We start from the raw sequence: 18,617 nt of genomic DNA, 5'->3' as shown, positions 1-18,617 counted from the left end.
GAGAAGCCATCGATATGACGTTTCTGTTCAGCTAACGGGCTCCCACACATCCTGATAAAGACGAAAGCATCTTTGGGTGCATTTCAGTTCATGATAAAAGCAAACCTCAAACAGACATGAGCTGTGTGCGCTCACAGCCGTGTCCCTGCGTCCAGAGAGAGTCTGACAGACTGAAGCTTTTATCTGTGACACAACACTGTTTCAGCTAAAGTACGAGAATATTTATGATGCATTCAGTGTTTTGTTGTTTTTTGAGAGAAATTAATACTTCTGCAAAGCATTTAATTGATCAAAAGTGACAGTCATAACATTTATAATGTCAATATTTCTATTTAAAATAAACGCTGTTCTTTTGATGTTTCTATTAATCGGAGAATCCTGAAAACTATGGTTTCTGTAAAAATATGAAGCGGCACAACTTTTTTCAACGTTGATGATGATAATAAATGTTTTTTAAGAAGCTAGTCAGCATATTAGAATGATTTCTGAAGGATCATGTGACACTGAAGACTGGAGTAATGATTCTGAAAATTCAGCAAAAACATCACAGGAATAAATTACATTTTGAAATGCATCCAAAAAGTAATAATTCTTCACAATATTACTGTATTTACTGAATTTTTGATCAAATAAACCGCTTTGAGCATAAGAGACTTCTTTTAAAAACATCAAAAACACAAAATCTTACAGACCACCAACGTTTGAATGGTGGTCTAATAAAATGAAATGGCAGTAATAATTGCTGAAATGAAATGAATAAAATTAAACTTTTTATTTAGCACAACATCTAGTCAGAATTCCCTAAAGAAACCATTTTTAAATATACTTTTGTTTATTTAGTGAAAACTGTAGAAAATTTTGGTTAGATATCTTTTTTTAAACTAGAGTTTTACAGTAATGCAGCAATGGCTTTTCGACTGAATTTTATATATATATATATATACGTATAAGTTCGGTACGTACCTCGGTTTTAATGTCACGGTTCGGTATGATTTCGGTACAGCAGGGGGGAAAACTAAACTTTAAAAAAAAAAAAAATTTTTATGGTTTACTGAACAAGTTGCTCTTTCTTTAAATGCATTCAGTTATAGTTAAAATATTCTTAGTGATAAAAATCTTATCAGCTTATGCTTAAAACTATAGGGAGACCTTTTACATTATAAGGTTACAATTAGGCATAACAACTTAACCCAAACTTAAATTTAATTGCTATTTATTTTTAAATAGATGATCAACACTCAACTTAAAAAAAAAAGAGAAATTAATACTTCTGCAAAGCATTTAATTGATCAAAAGTGACAGTCATAACATTTATAATGTCAATATTTCTATTTAAAATAAACGCTGTTCTTTTGATGTTTCTATTAATCGGAGAATCCTGAAAACTATGGTTTCTGTAAAAATATGAAGCGGCACAACTTTTTTCAATGTTGATGATGATAATAAATGTTTTTTAAGAAGCTAGTCAGCATATTAGAATGATTTCTGAAGGATCATGTGACACTGAAGACTGGAGTAATGATTCTGAAAATTCAGCAAAAACATCACAGGAATAAATTACATTTTGAAATGCATCCAAAAAGTAATAATTCTTCACAATATTACTGTATTTACTGAATTTTTGATCAAATAAACCGCTTTGAGCATAAGAGACTTCTTTTAAAAACATCAAAAACACAAAATCTTACAGACCACCAACGTTTGAATGGTGGTCTAATAAAATGAAATGGCAGTAATAATTGCTGAAATGAAATGAATAAAATTAAACTTTTTATTTAGCACAACATCTAGTCAGAATTCCCTAAAGAAACCATTTTTAAATATACTTTTGTTTATTTAGTGAAAACTGTAGAAAATTTTGGTTAGATATCTTTTTTTAAACTAGAGTTTTACAGTAATGCAGCAATGGCTTTTCGACTGAATTTTATATATATATATATATACGTATAAGTTCGGTACGTACCTCGGTTTTAATGTCACGGTTCGGTATGATTTCGGTACAGCAGGGGGGAAAACTAAACTTTTAAAAAAAAATTTTTTTTATGGTTTTCTGAACAAGTTGCTCTTTCTTTAAATGCATTCAGTTATAGTTAAAATATTCTTAGTGATAAAAATCTTATCAGCTTATGCTTAAAACTATAGGGAGACCTTTTACATTATAAGGTTACAATTAGGCATAACAACTTAAAAAGACAAACTTGACAGAAAAGAACAGCACAGAACACGTACAAAACATCTGCAGTGTTTATAGCAAAGCTGTATTTTTTATATACCTGTCCTCACCCAGCCAGTGTTTTTTGATAAAATCCCTTTGGCAAAGCACTTCAATTCAAAATCAATTTCAATACTGAAAACAACAACTGAAGTTTTAAAAAAAAAAAAAAAAAAAAAAAAAAAAAAAATTTTATGCAAACATGTAAATTGCACATAATGCAGTTTGTAAATTAACATATAAATAATAAAATTTCTAAGTTATTTGTTAAAATATATTCAATTACACAGTGGCTGTCGTAGCATGTTTCATAACAGATTAATTTAAATATAATGTACATTAAGTAATTAAGACTAACAGGTTTAGTAAAATATAATGAGTATATGGTGTAATATTTCGCAAAATGCTCCTCTCTAGACTTAATTTCTCTAGTGAACTAATGAGCTGTGTTTTATTTCCAGGCTGTATTGTTGATGTCTTTCCGCGGTTGAAACACTGATTGAGCAATTACATGAGGCATGAGATGTTCAGTCATGTTTATTCGCGTTAAAACTAGTAGTACAGAGGAAGGAATGATCGCGTTCACTCGCGCTCCGCTCTGCACAAATCTGCGGGGCGTCACGGTTCAGACACGGGAACCGGAGCTGATCGCGGCCGCTCTAGTCAGTGCTTGTGTTGGGATTATACCAGCACGTTTCTGAACCGTCCCAGAAGCGGCTCTCTAAGGCTTTTTGTTTTTTTTGCACATCATCCGTTTTAGCTTTAATCGGAAGCATCACTCATTGCTGGGTTATAAACACGCAACCAAACTGACTAAGCAACCCACAGAATCCTGTTTAATAAGTTTGCAGAATCATAATTAATCAATTGGGCTCCTCATGCACTGATTGCTCCCTTCCCAACTCAGGCCTGGTGCAACGGGACGTTTCCTTCACCAAACACTCGTCGAACGCCTGACATTCGTCCACAAGTGCAATTGACTTAAGCAGGGTTCCCAGATAGCTCCATTATTCCCTACATTAAGTCCCTAATCGTGGCATTAATTTTATGCAATATCTTAGTCTTTGTGGAAAGGGAGACTTTTGAATCGGTCTCTTTTAATTGTTTTATAGAGACACACAAACGTTTTGAGTCTTAAGTAAATGTTTGTGCAGATGTGCATGTTTTATGATTTTCGGCATCTTTGCTGATGTGTGTCATTTTATTTGCAGCTTTTTAATACAGAATGGTTCCTATGGGGTAAAGAATGCTCTAGATATTTTTATATGAATTTTTCGAAAAAATTGAAATTATGTCCTTGACAGTATTCAGTGTATTAATGCTGTTGATTGTTGCAGGATGATTCTGTATAATAGAGTGTGTTTACATGGAAATCAGGCTTGCTGTATATGAACAAATCCTGAAGTATGTTCCCTTTATCTTAATAGTTGTAAAACCCCAAATGTAAAATAAAAAATTCATTTTAAGACCGAAAACTAAACCTCTTGGGGTCATTTTTCTGTTTGGAGGTCAGTAAAGTAGAATCGAATTAAATCTGCTTGTATTATATACCAGCGCAGCAGAATCACTCATCTTTAAACATCTGCTCCACATGTAGGTTAGCAGGAACGAATGGGACACCCAGAAATGAATCTGTGCCTCAGCTATTTTAGGAGTTGGTGATCTGTGAACCGAAGTAACGGGTTTTTAGGTTGTCATGATGGCAGTGCATGTAAACGCTGGATGCTGTCTATCGAAAAATTTAGGAGCAACATCCATAGCTTCATATGATCCCTAATGCTTCTATAATGTTTGTAGATAGACTGATATTTATCACATCTCTTCCATCTACTCTTGACCCTCTTAACACCAGCACTTTCTATTCTATTTCTGTTTTAACTACTTGTTTTTATTTTTGTTTATTAAAAAAGAGACCTACTAACACACACTATTCTATTTCTATTATATCTAATTGTTTTCTTTTATTTTTTATATATAAAACAAAAAATGTGACCCTCATAACACTAACATTCTTCTATGTCTGTTCTAGTTTTCTTTTTAATACAAATGTTTTGACACTAGCACTGGTGTTCTCTGTTCGTTTTCTACTCTACCTACTTTTATTTTTATTTATAAAAAAAACCCTTGACCCGTCTAACACTTGCACACTATTTTATTTATATTTTATCTACTTTTCTTTTTATTTCTTCAAAAAATGACCTTCTAACACTAACACTCTGCTCTTTTTCTGTTCTATCTTCTTGTCTACTAGATTGAGGATAATTTAATAAATATTAGAATATGGATGGATCAATATTATCAGATGGATACTGATCATTTAATATTAGAACATTAAAAAAAATCTTTAACTGGTCAGATGACCGCAAACCTCAGCACATTTTCTTAGTTTTTCACATTCCTTATGTACCTAAACTGCAAAAAAAGTTAAGTGCAAACCATATTTCCTTCATTTTTTGCTTATTTTTCCTTTTTTTAGAATAACACTAAGACTAGTGCATGTCGTTGCATCATCTAGAACCGAAAATTAACTCTACTATTAAAGGGGTCATATGATGCAACGAAGCGTTTGAGAGAGGCGGGGCATAGAGGACCTACAATAATGTACAGTATTTGAAAAATAATGTGTTTTTTGAACATTAAAGCATGTCAACATATTCTGTTACACCAAATACACAAAATAATGATCTTTAAAAAAAGCATCATATGACCCCTTTAATTTTCATTATTGCACAAGCATTGTAGATTTGAATATAATGTAGTTGGATCTTCATATGCATTCATGCATACTTCTGCAAATATCTTGAAAACATATAAGCTTGCTCAGACAGAATGTGATTGTCTATCTATCTCTCTGTCTGTCTGTCTGTATGTATATATTGTGCATAGAGAGCTTATTTTCGAGCTTACTCATCTGTCTGTGTCTCTGTTTCTATCAGTTTTACACTTTAAAATGATGCTTCTGTTTTGCACACCTCTGTAGGCTTCTGCAACTTTCCTTTATTCAGTAGGGATCTTTTTTTTCGGTTTGACACCTGCGCCTCTTTTTTTTTATGCTTTATTTATTCAATGCCACGAGAACATCATATTCACATTATCAAATTAGCATTATTAGCTGCCAGAGAAGAGAAAAAAGGAAGAAAATTACATAAAGTTCAATGCTTTCAGAGCATTGCATGTTTTCAATGCTTTTTTGTTTTTTGTTTGTTCTAAGAGATTCACATATAATTTAAAGTCATTTATAAAATGTGCAAAATTTGGTTTATATTGAGCCCACTTCTTCTTATGTATATGGAATTTACCTAACAAAATCAAAGGGATCGTGGAAGTGAATGTTGTGACGTAGATGCGAGGGGGCGGGAGCTCGAGCTCGAGCGGACCGGAGAGGCGACATTCTGACCGCAGCCGCCGCGCAGCTGAACAACAATGAAGAACCGGGACTCAACGGTAAACCTCCGTCCGTGTTTCTGCAGGAACAACTCGGGAGGGATCCTAATGTCGCTTTAAAACTCTTGTTTGTGTGGGTTGCATTTTACTGTGGAGCTTTAAAACGCTGTTATGCAACATCTATTGTCTCGCTTCACGCAATGGCTGGAATTTCCTCCTCGCTTGTAGGGGAGGGGCGAAAGGGCGGAGCGTAGGGTGGCGTCTTTACATGAGAGCGGGAGTCGCTGTGGCGTTGCATGGCAACCCAGAATGATTGATGGAACGTTAGCCAATCGTTAGTTCTAGATTAAGTTCGAGCGCCGTGGAGGCGGGGCTACGCGGATATCAAAACAAGACGATGAGGGGATCTGAGAAAAATGGACGCGGGGGGGGGGGGCGGGTAAATAAATAAAGAAGCTGAATTTAATTTGGCTGGGTATTGTTAAATATTTTACTGTTTATTGTGTGCCCTATTTTTTTTAGTAGTTTAGTAGCAGGGTCGTTCCTGTTAAGCACTATTTCCCTGCCCCCTTCCTTGTGTGTTAATATATTGATTAAATTATGTTTAATAAAAATAATGAAATCTTACTAATTACTTTTTATTTGTCACAATTATACCACAGTTAAATGGGCACAGAGGTTTATTTGAAATAATGCCACTGCTTAAATGAATTTTGTCAAAGTCCTGTCCTGAAAGCAGCCATTTATTATGAATGTGTCTGTGTATTCAAACATGCTTTCATAGAAATATTGTTTATTAACTTTAAGCTTTACTTTAAAAAACTGTTTTTGTTTGTACAGCTTTTGTGAATCCGTATGCACGCTATTTGTGCACTTGTGTGCCACAACCTTCATTTATTCAGCAGATATCCACTGAATCACTTTGATTGTGATTCGGAAACGATGAGCTATTAGTGCTTGCATTTAGATATCATTACGGCAAGACTTGAAACTGTTTATGTGCATTATGTAACCGTTCTCTGGAAGCACTGAGCGCATAATATTGATCATTTAATATTAGAACATTAAAAAAAAATCATTAAACGGTCAGTTGAGCACATTTTCTTCATTTTTCGCATTCCTTATGTACCTAAAGTACAAAAAAAATGAAGTGCAAACCATATTTTCTTCATTTCCTTTTTTTAGAATAACACTATAAGGTTTGTAATGCATGTCGTTGCATTCATCTAGAACCAAAAATTAACTGTACTATTATTTTTAATTCTTGCACAAGCATTGTAGATTTGAATATAATGTAGTTGGATCTTCATATGCGTTCATGCATATTTCTGCAAATATCTTGAAAATGTATAAGCTTGCTCAGACAGAATATGTGCTGATTTTTTGGGTATATCGGTGGCATTCTGAGTTTAAACATGGTAAAAGCTGAGAGTAGGATGCTCTTGGTTAGATGAAAGCATACAAATTATCTAAAAATATTTGATATGCAATGGGGTGTGTATAGCAGATTAACAACATTTCCCTGCGGATCTGGTTGCACTAGTTGTAAAGTGATGTAATAAAGTAATTTAAGGTCTATTATCATGTGATTTATGACAGGTAACAGTATCTCTAAAGCTGTCTCAAGTCTTTCAAGAAGCTCCAAGAAACATGTCCAAACAAAGTCAGCAGCATGATATAAAAATGATTTTATATCACTTATCTATAACAGAGATATATAGATCAGTGTTTTATACTTTCCTAATACAGCACGTTCATGATCTTGTTGTGCAAAAATTGCCAAAATAGTTTGTTTTTATTACCTTATTTATGACAGTCATGTTTTTCAGCCCATCTTTTCAAATCTCTTGTCATATAGAGAGACTTTTCACCATTCAATCAATTCCTGGGTAAAATCAAGTCTCACCCAATAATCATTTTATTGCATTTAATATTTATAAGCATTTAAATATCCAGTGATACCCAAAAATGCTGTCTAGATAGGCAACTCAATAGGTTTTATGATACAGTCTGTCTTTCAAAGGGTGCAAACTCACGAAAATGAGTCATCCTGTTTACTGGTTAGTGTTTAGTGAGGGTGAATAGTAGGTTTATGGGCGTCTGTGGCACACAGACGGATCTGGGTTACAGACACAGCAGGGGGATGGGAGAGGGTTTGATGTGCCAGAGATTACGTAATCCCTCCCTCCGTCCCGCTCCGGTCCTGCAGTGAAGGACCGTCAGAGCTGCTCCAGGATCAGTGTGTTTAGTTGTGCAACTAGAGCTGGTGTGTTATCTCTGCATTCATTTGAATATTTTACCACATTGATGTGTCACTTTTTTGGCCTTCTGTTTCCACCATGGGATAAAAAAAAAGACCAGACAGAGCAGGTTACTTCTGGTATGAGACAAAATGTGCATCCAAAATCACGTACTTATTAGTGTTGGGCGATATGGTCATTTTTCAAATCGTCATATCGCCAGTCCGTGAGATCGCCGATAGACGATATTATCGTGCATGGGTGGGTGGGGGCAAGAGAGACTCCCTGTACTTGTCATAGGCTATTTCATAATAGGCTTACCGCGATAGACGGTGCTGACGGTGATACCATTGTTAAGCCGCAACACCGGTTACGTCACTTGCCCACCATCACGGACCCCCACCATCGTTTTGATTTTTTATAGTAATAAAAAAAATTTAGTTCAGTAAAAGAACAGACACTACAATTAAAAACTGAACGTGGCTGCTCAATGCAGCGTGCCGAATGACAGTCACATCACAGATCAGATTTAATTTCTCCAGTGAGGAGAGCGAGTCGAACTGACTGACAAGAAGAGCGAGGTGAGACAGAGAAGACGATCGCGGATGATTTAGCTTCGAAACGAAATGCAAAAGCGCCTGTTTGGCAGTATTTTGGATTTTGAAAAGCCTCTTGACTTTTGCCGTTTATCTAAGGTGATTTTGGAAGTTTTTTTAAACATTAATTTCTTATTTAATTGGTTCCACAGTGTTTGCCGATTTTTACATTATTTAAACTTTGTGTAATTTATTTATTTTATTTGACATCAAGGTGTATGCCGTGCCTCCAAGCTTTCTTACTCGTTTTGCTAATAAACGTTCTACGTTTCTTATTTATTTGGTTATATATTATACATGTTTACTCATTTCCAGTTTTGTATACCTATTTAAACTTTATGCAAGTTATTTGTTATTTTATATTAGGCATAGCCTGCCCTGTATAGCATGGTGTATTTTTATTCATTTTGTTAATAAAAGTTCTATATTTTATATATAGGCTAAAGTGAGTTTGACTTTGTATTTTGTTGTTGCATTCAAGCAATTGAAGCCGAATTGCCGCTAATTCGAAAGTGAAAGTAAAATGCGCACGGCGCTTTTAAGCTATTTAAAAGCGAAGGAAAGCGAGGAAAAGAGGTCAAATTTAAACGAACTAATAACGAACAATTGCTTTATGCCAAATTGCTATTTGAAAGTGAAAGTAAAATGAGCAAGCTGCTTTTACAAGCTATTTAAAAGCTTTTATTTCTAACATAACTGTGGCATTAAACTCAGTTAGTGAGGGCTCAGTTAAAATATTGCACATATATAGGCCGTTCAGATTACTTGTTAAAGTGCAACGAAATACCTTATATCAGCAGACGATATGTGTCTGTGTTTGTGGTTGGAGACTCCTTCACCGGCTACAGGCTCCTCATTTGCGTGCGCGTGTGTGTGAAATACAGTGCTGAATGAAATAGCGGGGCAATTTGATAATAATAGCCAAATTATAATGGGCTGCCTAATAATAATAATAATAGTAATTATTATTATTTAATACATTAATAGGAGAATGAGCCTAATATCGTCTTGACTATCGACAGACATCTGCTATCGTCGATATCTCTGACTATCATCGATACACGATACTATCGTCTATCGGCACAACCCTAGTACTTATGCATTATTGATTATTCTATGCCGTTTTGTAGTATAATAGTGCAAGTAGTGTGTTCACACTGAAAATTCCCAAAAGAAAAAGTGCACTTTAAATACCCGGATGATGCACTTAACTGAAAAATGAAGTGTGGAATATTGGCCGCATCCGAAAACTTAGGCAGCTGAATTGCTGCCTGTTTTTGCACGAAGGCACCTCATGAAACTGATTTCAGACAGGCTTCTGAGGCAGCGTAACGGTTGAATGATCTACAACAAAATAGAACTAGTTTTTTTGATAACTAAATGGATATTTAATTACTATAATACTGATTTCTCGCTAAAAATAACATCAAAATTGTTACATAAAAAATATACATTTACTCACAAACTGACCACCAAACGCAACTTTCAGACGCCATCTTTATTTTTTAGCTCAACTGTCACGGAATGGAACGCACAGGATTGTGGGATATCAAAGGCATCAAAGGATACATCTATGCTGCCTTCAAAATTCGATCATAAGAAGGTACCTCCGGAGACAGGAAGTAAAGCAGAACGTGCCTTCCTGCCTTGGAATGCTGCCTCCGAAGGCAGCATTTTAGAGTTTTCGGATGCAGCCATTGGACACTTCATACACTCAACTGTCGCAGCTTTTATTACGTCGCCAATGGGGAGGGGCTATCAAACTCTGATTATTAATGACAAAATAACCTTATAAAATTCATACACTACACAGTTGAGTACATAGTGTATAGTGTGGCATTTGGGACGCAGCTAAAGTCTCAGCTTTCAGATGTTGTCATTTTTTCGAATTCAAACAATAAATACCGTTTTGTGGCTCTTTAATGTATCATGACAGATTGCTGTAGTGCCTCAGCAGCATGTGAACCGATCATCTATTCCTCTATACTAGGTCTAGCACAAATTAAACATGAATGAACATCAGAAGGTATCTTCTTTCAACTGCGGAAAGACATCAATACACACCATTTTTCAAGTTTAAGTCCACCGACGTTAGTCTATTCTCCTGTCTGGCTTGTTTCACGGCTCTGGTTTGTTTGTCGGACAAAATGGCAGATTGACTGTTATGATTGGTCAGATCGCCTGTCAATCAAACTCCCAGCAAAGGGTCGATTCTGACCTCTTTTCTCAGAATTGTGAGATATAAACTTGCAGTTGCGATTTTGTTAGTCCAATTATGAGGGAAAAAAGTCACACTTCTTTTGAAGTTTAATATCTTACAATTTTGACTTTATAAGTTGCATTTGCGAGTGTATCATGCAATTCTGACTTTTTAACATACAATTATGAGTTTATATCATGCGATTCTTACTTTATAAGTCGCAATTTTGAGTTTATACCACACAATTCTAAGAAAAAAAGAACTGAGATAAAAAGTCACAATTGACCGTTTGCAAAGACCTTAGTTACTGTTGCTATCCCCGACAAACAACGCCGCTCTCACACTACAAATCACACAGTGAAAAATACATCGCAGAGCAAAGAGGAAACTGGATTGGTCAGATCGCCTGTCAGTCAAGCTCGCTGCGAACTGTCAACTATCTTTTATATTTTTTATTCAAGGTGTTGCTAGGGTGTTCTGAGTGTTTACTGGGTGGTTAATCTAGTTGCCAGATTTGTCTGGGTTCCCTCCTTCAATATAAGTCTCAAGTCTTCTCCTTTTTGTGTTGTTGTGATGCAGTGAGACAACAAATGCTCACAGATGAAGAGCTGCTGGAATGCATTCTGCCATGGCAACATGCCAGTAACTGTGGGCAAATACAAGAGGCTGGTGAAGGATTTTGCCATAATTAGATGTGCTGATTTAAACTGGACGCTGGCTCATTAGGGCTGCATGATTATGACAAATGCTGTTGATTAATTCCCTTGATATTGCAATGATGAGTACACATTTTAAATGACTTATTTTGTTTGGAGCAACTGCAGAGCCTTCAGTGTGGACTCAACCAACCAGAACACCCTAGCAACCGCATAGCAATACCCTAGCAACATCCTGCCACTCCATTGTGTTATTGAAGCATCATGGGACCTGTCTGTGGATCTTTCTGTTTTGCCTAGCAACAGTGCGGGGAAGACGGGACACGTGTGTCTCATGTTTGCACCGGGTCAACAGTGGATGTTTGTTCTCACAAGTCAGTCTCATGTTCCCTTTTGAGCAAAATGTGCATTTTTGTCTCTCTCTTCGCTTATTCTGTGCTGATGTCAATCCCACAATCCCCTGAATGAGTCTGCCTAAAGAAAGAATTTAAAACGTTTGATCAGCTCCACACCGGTGGACATGTATGCTAAGAAACTCTCATTTACAGTTGATTAAAAATAAATAAACTAATAAAGTCGGCCCCTTTAAACGATTGATGCATGCTAATGCTAATGACTGTTTGGGTTTTTTCAGGGTCCTGGGTGGAGCTGGAGATGAACGGAAACACTCAGCAGCAGAACCCCAGCTTGCCCTCGCTGCTAGGGAACGGGAACCAAGGCGAGTCCCAGGCTTCACAGGCCCTGGAGGCCGTGCAGGAGGAAGAGGAGGTCCTGACAGGAGGACTGGAGCATGTGCCTTCCTCCTCCTCTATCCATAACGGAGACATGGAGAAAATCCTACTGGACGCCCAGCACGAGTCCAGCCCCAGCAGCTCGTCCTGCAATAGGTACGAGCAGAGAAACAGGCCGCTCACAACCCTTTATTCTCAGAAACTCCGCCCTTCAAACCAGAACTCTCAGAATGATTGACAGAAAGAGTGTTTCTGATTGGCTAAAAATGAATGTACTGCTCACAGGACAAGGGTTATTATAGATAACTAAAATCATTTTTGTTACTTGGAAAAAAATTATATATATATATATATAAATTATTTAAGCTACTTTCCAAGGCAACATTTTTTTTTCAACATTTTTATTTAGTTTAACTTGATGTACTAAAATAACTAAAACTTAAATAAAATGAGTGAGCTATATAGACATATAAAGAAAAAAAATAATAAAATGGCAAAAACACAAAACAAAATTGCTAAAACTTTCACATAAATTAAAATCAAAAATGGAAAATGTTAAAATAAAAATGAATTTAAACTGTTATTAAAAACTGTATCTCAATGATACAATGATTCACTGCCCCAAATTGCAGTTATTTTAGTATTATCTATATACTATTAAAATATGTATTCATATTTTGAATTGGCTTTTACTTTTATATTTTCAGTTTTTTTATATTTTGAATTGCCTTTCATTTTATGTTTTCATTTTATGTAATTTTATTATGTTCTTGTGTTGTTTTTATTTAACTTTTATTTTTTTTCCTAGTTATATCATTTTTTTAATAATTATATTTTGTTTCTAATTTCTATTTAGCTTTATTTTTACTTCAGCACTTATTTATTTCAGTTAGCTGCCAATGCAACATTCATAATTTTCGTTTAAATTTAATTTAAAGTTTTTCATCTAATGTTTATAATTTCTTTTATTTTAGCTTTATTTCAAATGGCCAAAAACAGTTTGTAATAGTTTTATTTTTAATTAACAATAACAACACCTCAAGATATTTTAGTGACATTAGTCGGGTAATAATGGCATTTTGTGTAGTATTAAAAAATCACTTGGAGGACTGTTAGGGACCATATTCACTTGTAACTAATTGTAACTAAGGTCCACTTACTTGTATAACATTAACCAATGTTTCATGCACCAAAAAGTTTCATATTTATTTCTCTCATTTTCAAGACAAATACAGCACTAGTACCAACAAATAATAATAATAAGACTGAAGACTGAAAATTATAGTAAATTCATAGATTCAAATTCAATTCATCCACAGAGGCTCATCTTAGGGAGGAGGCATCTGTGGGCAGCACTGCTTTGATTTAGCAGTTCTATTCTTACGTCTGCAGCTCTCAGTAAAGTTCAGTTCACTCCTTACATGATTCAGGCATCTGTTGTTCTCTTGTTTAACGTAATCAGTACTTTACATTTCTCTGATGTGTTTACAGCCCACCACGACCACACAGTCCTGACCAGGATGAGGGGCAGATCACGTTTGATGTGGAGATGCCCAGCGAGAGAGACTGTCAGGTAAGAGCAGCACACCGTATATGAATCTACAATAATCTACAGTCATCATTGAGCTACTATCTATCAGTGATAGTGCTGTTATTTAATAAGCACACTGTAATGAGTGGCATTTATCAAACATGCTGGTCTTTTCTCATCTTTTTAGTCAGAAGATGATAGTCTGGAGAAGGACAAAGAAGATGATATCCTCATGGATAAAGGGGAGAGTTGGGTGGCAGACTGGTCCAGTCGACCGGAGAACATTCCCCCGAAGTAAGAACCTACATCCAAATAAAACCAGTTTGTGTGTATGTTCATAATTTTCCACATGAAAAATGTATTAATTCCAAAACAAATCCAATGTACCTAATTCATAAAATATTCTGTTCTCTGTGAAACTGAAATATAATTGCAATTTCTTTTATTTTATTATTTTTATAAAAATAGTTTATTTATTAAAAACAATTTTTATTTATTTAAAACGTGTGTATTTTATATAAAATGTATTTAATTTAATTTACTTTGTTTTAAAATATTTGTTTACCATTATTTATTTATTTAATTTTTATATTTAATTTTGTTATTTAATGTTTTAAAATAATTTGTATTCAAAATGTTTTATTTTTATTCATTTCAAAAAGTCTATTTTATTTATTGAAATTTTTTATTTATTTATTTCATTTCATTTTAAGCCCTCAGTGAAGTTCCAAACTCACAACAGAACTGTTCTGCCATTTAAACAGTATTTGACACAAAGTTCAATGTGATATAAGTATGCTCTTCTTTGACCGTTCGCAGGGAATTCCACTTCCGCCACCCAAAGCGTTCTGGATCGGTGTCTCTGAGCATGAGAAAGACGGGTGCTATGAAGAAAGGTGGCGTGTTCTCCGCCGAGTTCCTCAAAGTGTTCATGCCCTCGCTGCTGCTCACCCACATCCTGGCTCTGGGACTGGGGTGAGTGTCAACACACACACACACACACACACACGAAGACCTATACCAGCTCTACCTCTCGAGATCTAATCAAGAGGCTATTACTTTTTTGTTGTCTTAATATTTTATTGCCTACTGCATGTTCAGTTAAAATGGACAAAATTGTTTGTAAATAATTGTATTCTTACTGAAATTTTTTTTGGTGTGTTTTCACTGCAAAAACACTACAAAATGGGAATATAAAGGCCTTTCCACACTGAGCGTGAAAAAGCGAAACGAATATCAGACACGATGACGCGCTGGAATAAAACAAAAGATTTCTATGGATGCTTCCACATAGACCGCGAACATTCGCGCACCAAAAATGCAAATGTTTTTTTTTTCGAACCAGTCCGACGAATCTTTTCAGTTTTGCAAAGCGAAAACACGGGCTGTCCAATAAGATTTGAGCTAGGATCACGTGACCGGAGCAGCTGCTATTGCACAAAAAGGCAAGAGTGGTGGCGCTGTTTCGAAAACCAGTGTAAACAAGCACAGAAGAAGAGTATCCCGGATAAGAGAAGAGAGTGGATTTATTCTCACATGTTCTTTATACAGAATAACATTTCTATTAATTGTCCACTGAATTATGTGATCTGTAGAGCACCTTCCGTTTTGTTCGACGTGTGCGAGTCAGGGTGCGTTCACTCTTTTTCTACACATGAAATATGAAAGCAAATAGACATATGATTATGACGATATATTTTCTGTATGTGTTTTGTATGCAGCCCATGGTATTTTTATAGCAATAAAGGATGTTTATGACATATTAGCAGTGTAGCGTTATTAAACATACAAAGAGTGCATGTGTCTGCTTATTAATCAAAATCAACTAAAGATCACAATTTATTGTTACAATAAATTCAAGTTATTACAAGCACTCGATGATGGTTTAAAGTGGGTAAGCAAATACATTAATGATTACATACATTTTCAAGTGTAGCTTGATGCTAATTGTACTTGTAATTATATTTTAGGATGTAGCCTATTCTTGTAAGCATTATAGATAGTTTGTGTTTCTGGTGTAGAACCTTATTTATCTTCATTTAATGCCACCTAGCGTGCAGAATTAGCAGAAGGCGAAAAATTGTTTCGCGTTCGGTGTGAAAGCATCGCTCGTCGGCGATTCGCCTCACTTTTTCGCATCGAGCTCAGTGTGGAAAGGACTTAATTTTTCAGAAAAGCTACAGCAAATCCAGTTATTTTGGACAGAAATATATTCAGAAAAAAAAATTTATTTCACCAAATGATATAGTTAATTCATCCAGCATTGCAAATATATATAAATAAAGATACAGGAATATACTAAATCTATGTCCTTTTTTTAGGGTCTACATTGGAAAGAGATTAACTACACCCTCCACCAGCTCATTTTAAACCTGAACAGACCCCAGTGCCTGGATGCTCCATCATGAGCAGCAGTGGCACAGCAGTGGCCAATCGTGTGATGACTCCTCTCTCTCTCTCTTTCTCTCATTCTCTCCCCCTCTCTGACTTTCTCTTTATCGTTTCTTTAATCCACGGTCCTGATTTCCCATCACATCCTCTGCTGGGAGACATTCTGCTTGTTGACCTTTGGCTGTGTCGCATTTTCTTGCCCTCTAACCCTGTGGCTTACTGACATGTTTTAGATGTTTTTATTTGGACATGTAGTGAATTATTCACTGACGTTTATTTTTCATGACACGCTACTATACAAGTTAGAGCCCCACTACAGCCACAGCCATAATGGACTTTTATTTCTGCATGACGCACTTCATATGTAACTAATATAGAGTCTGGATGTGGCCCGAGATATCTTGGGAGTATATTGACTCTCAATAGGAAATTTAGGAGGGTTGTGATATTTTGTTCTAGCGAGATGATTTTGCTCATTATGTTGCGCAATTTAATTTATTGACTTCCCTTCTTGTGTCACAGCATCAAAAATGCATGTCAGTCATTTACTTTCATTGGAGAACGATGACTGTTTAATGACAGACCAAGTCATTCATTCTATGTCAGTGCACTCGCTGCATTGCTTTGGACTGTTACGACAATTATTTTGAGACTTATTTTGCATAGAATGTAAATCTTAGAGGTTCCACTAAGTTCTGTTTTAGGCCCTTTTCTGTCTGCTCTTCACTTCTGTAAAGATCCAAAATGACAGGCTAGAACCGAAGCATCACTTTATAGCAGCATTATAGTATAAAAATATATAAGTAAATCACAAATTTACATGAACAATACATGGTTTTTCTAATCGAAAGACCTTAAGCTAAAGAGATCAGCATGGACGTATATCTGTTTAAGAGCCAAACTGGTCGGGTTAGATGTTTTTTGAGTTACTAAGGAAGCTACACACAAGAACACACACACTCTGGTTTGCCTTGATGCATATCCTGCTCGCAGCAGTTTCTAACTGTGTATCTTAGTGCCAAAGGGTTTCCACCGTCAACCCAACATGAGTCGTTTGCACCTCTCGTAGACTCGGTCGGGGTTATTGATCCTGTCAGTCACTCCGTTTTGACAACACCTTACAAAGGCCTTTGGTTTTACTGTGAACACCCTGTGGATATTAGGCATAGTGTTGCTATAGTTGTGTATTATACGCAGTTGTACGTACTTTTGTCAAAGCAACAGATCCACGCTCAGTGTACATATTTATATGCAATATGGTGTAGTTTTACAGATAAAACTACTAATTTAGAAGACTTTAACAGGTTTACACTCGCTGATTTACATTCGTCACGAACATGTCCGGGTCATATTTCATCCCATTTGATTGATTTTATTTTCATTTAGAAAGATTTAAGCCTGGTTTTAAAAGCATTTAAGCATTAAAAACATTTTTTTTTCTTTTGATTTATGGGTAAAAGATAACCAGGACATTTTCTTGACAAGTTTTTTTTAATTCACCCTCACAGTATCTAGTAACACTTTTACTAAGCAAAGTGTTTCATTCAAAAAAAACAGTACAGCAAGAGTTTTGCTACCTAAATCAGTTAACAGGTCACCCTTTGCATTAAGGCCTTCTGTGTCATTGTGCCACACTTGACTTCTTTACTCTGTTTTCATGCTGTTTTTTCTTTCTCAGAGGGGGAGTGGAAATACAAGAGGCCAATTTAGTGTCACTTCAACCGTGCCTCGACTTTTGTTTGCACCTTTTCTGAGCCCCATTGCATGCGTGTGTTCAGAGATTTCACATCAGGACGTGACAGAAGTGAAGTTTTCCCCTGCGTTGGGTGAAATGAGAACTGTGAATGGAATAGCTGTAGCTCATGTCAGATATGATAAACTAGCCCTGCCCGCTCCGTTTCGGGTAGGATCACCATACGAGATGTTTTACGCACATTTGTTATATCTCTCTTTTGTTTTTTTGAGTTTTTGCTTTATTAATCATGAGTGTGGATACTGGATGGCGGGGCCCTCGTGATTGACAGCTCCACCATGTGTTTCGTTTGCATTCCCATAGCGACTGGAGTGATGAAGCAATGAACATGTAGTTTCGTGTGTTTCGCTGGTATAGGTGATATTAAAATATAACCTGACATTCATCTTTTCTTTTGTTGTCATTCCATTGTGTTTAGCTTTTGCCATGTGACATCTTGGGAAGTTATATGAAACCGGTCCTTTTTGTTTTTCCTCCTTGTTATATTCATCACATAAATATTCTTACATTAATATGCATGTAGAACCGAACAAATGTAGATTAAAACTACAGTACAGTTAGCTTGGTGCTGTATGGCAAGGATTCACAATTTTTTTTTTTATGTAAATGTTTTATTTTAAGCTAATTTTTCAATCATTTCAACACATTTGCATGTTTATAATTCTTTATGTTGGTAAATGTTCACATGAAATGCAGGTAAACAAAATATCTCATCTTTTTTAGTAAGTATTTTATTTTAACATTAATTTGACATTTTTGTGATTTAATAATGATTTGTATTTCATCAATTCACAAAGCCCATGCAGCTTTAGCACAAACCCCAGTTTGATAAACCCTGCTGTATATGACATGAAATAGAGAGTGCTTTAGTTAACCAACAACAACAGTCTCAAAATTATACAAGCTTCATGTAAATCCAAATC

At 35.6% G+C, this 18,617-nt stretch overlaps 1 protein-coding gene across 1 annotated transcript; it reads left to right on the top strand.

The window, feature by feature from the left end:
* The first annotated feature begins 3,446 nt into the window (after positions 1 to 3,446).
* LOC107552154 (BCL2/adenovirus E1B 19 kDa protein-interacting protein 3-like) lies at positions 3,447 to 18,241 on the top strand. Its single transcript, XM_016233984.1, has 7 exons — positions 3,447 to 3,451; positions 5,556 to 5,656; positions 11,923 to 12,175; positions 13,511 to 13,592; positions 13,738 to 13,844; positions 14,370 to 14,525; positions 15,872 to 18,241. Exons 1-7 carry the CDS (start codon positions 3,447 to 3,449, stop codon positions 15,918 to 15,920), a joined length of 753 nt encoding a protein of 250 aa, XP_016089470.1. The 3' UTR covers positions 15,921 to 18,241.
* The last annotated feature ends 376 nt before the right edge of the window (positions 18,242 to 18,617 follow it).

The sequence above is a fragment of the Sinocyclocheilus grahami genome, unplaced genomic scaffold (assembly GCF_001515645.1).
Source record: "Sinocyclocheilus grahami isolate Dianchi unplaced genomic scaffold, SAMN03320097.WGS_v1.1 scaffold442.1, whole genome shotgun sequence".
Lineage (NCBI taxonomy): Eukaryota > Metazoa > Chordata > Actinopteri > Cypriniformes > Cyprinidae > Sinocyclocheilus > Sinocyclocheilus grahami.
Note: the sequence above shows the minus strand (reverse complement) of the source record. Positions and strands in the feature narration are given on the sequence as shown.

Coding starts and splice junctions, on each gene's coding strand:
- LOC107552154 (XM_016233984.1), top strand. Junction 5,657..11,922: donor TGAAGAACCGGGACTCAACG/GTAAACCTCCGT, acceptor GGGTTTTTTCAG/GGTCCTGGGTGGAGCTGGAG. Junction 14,526..15,871: donor ATCCTGGCTCTGGGACTGGG/GTGAGTGTCAAC, acceptor TCCTTTTTTTAG/GGTCTACATTGGAAAGAGAT.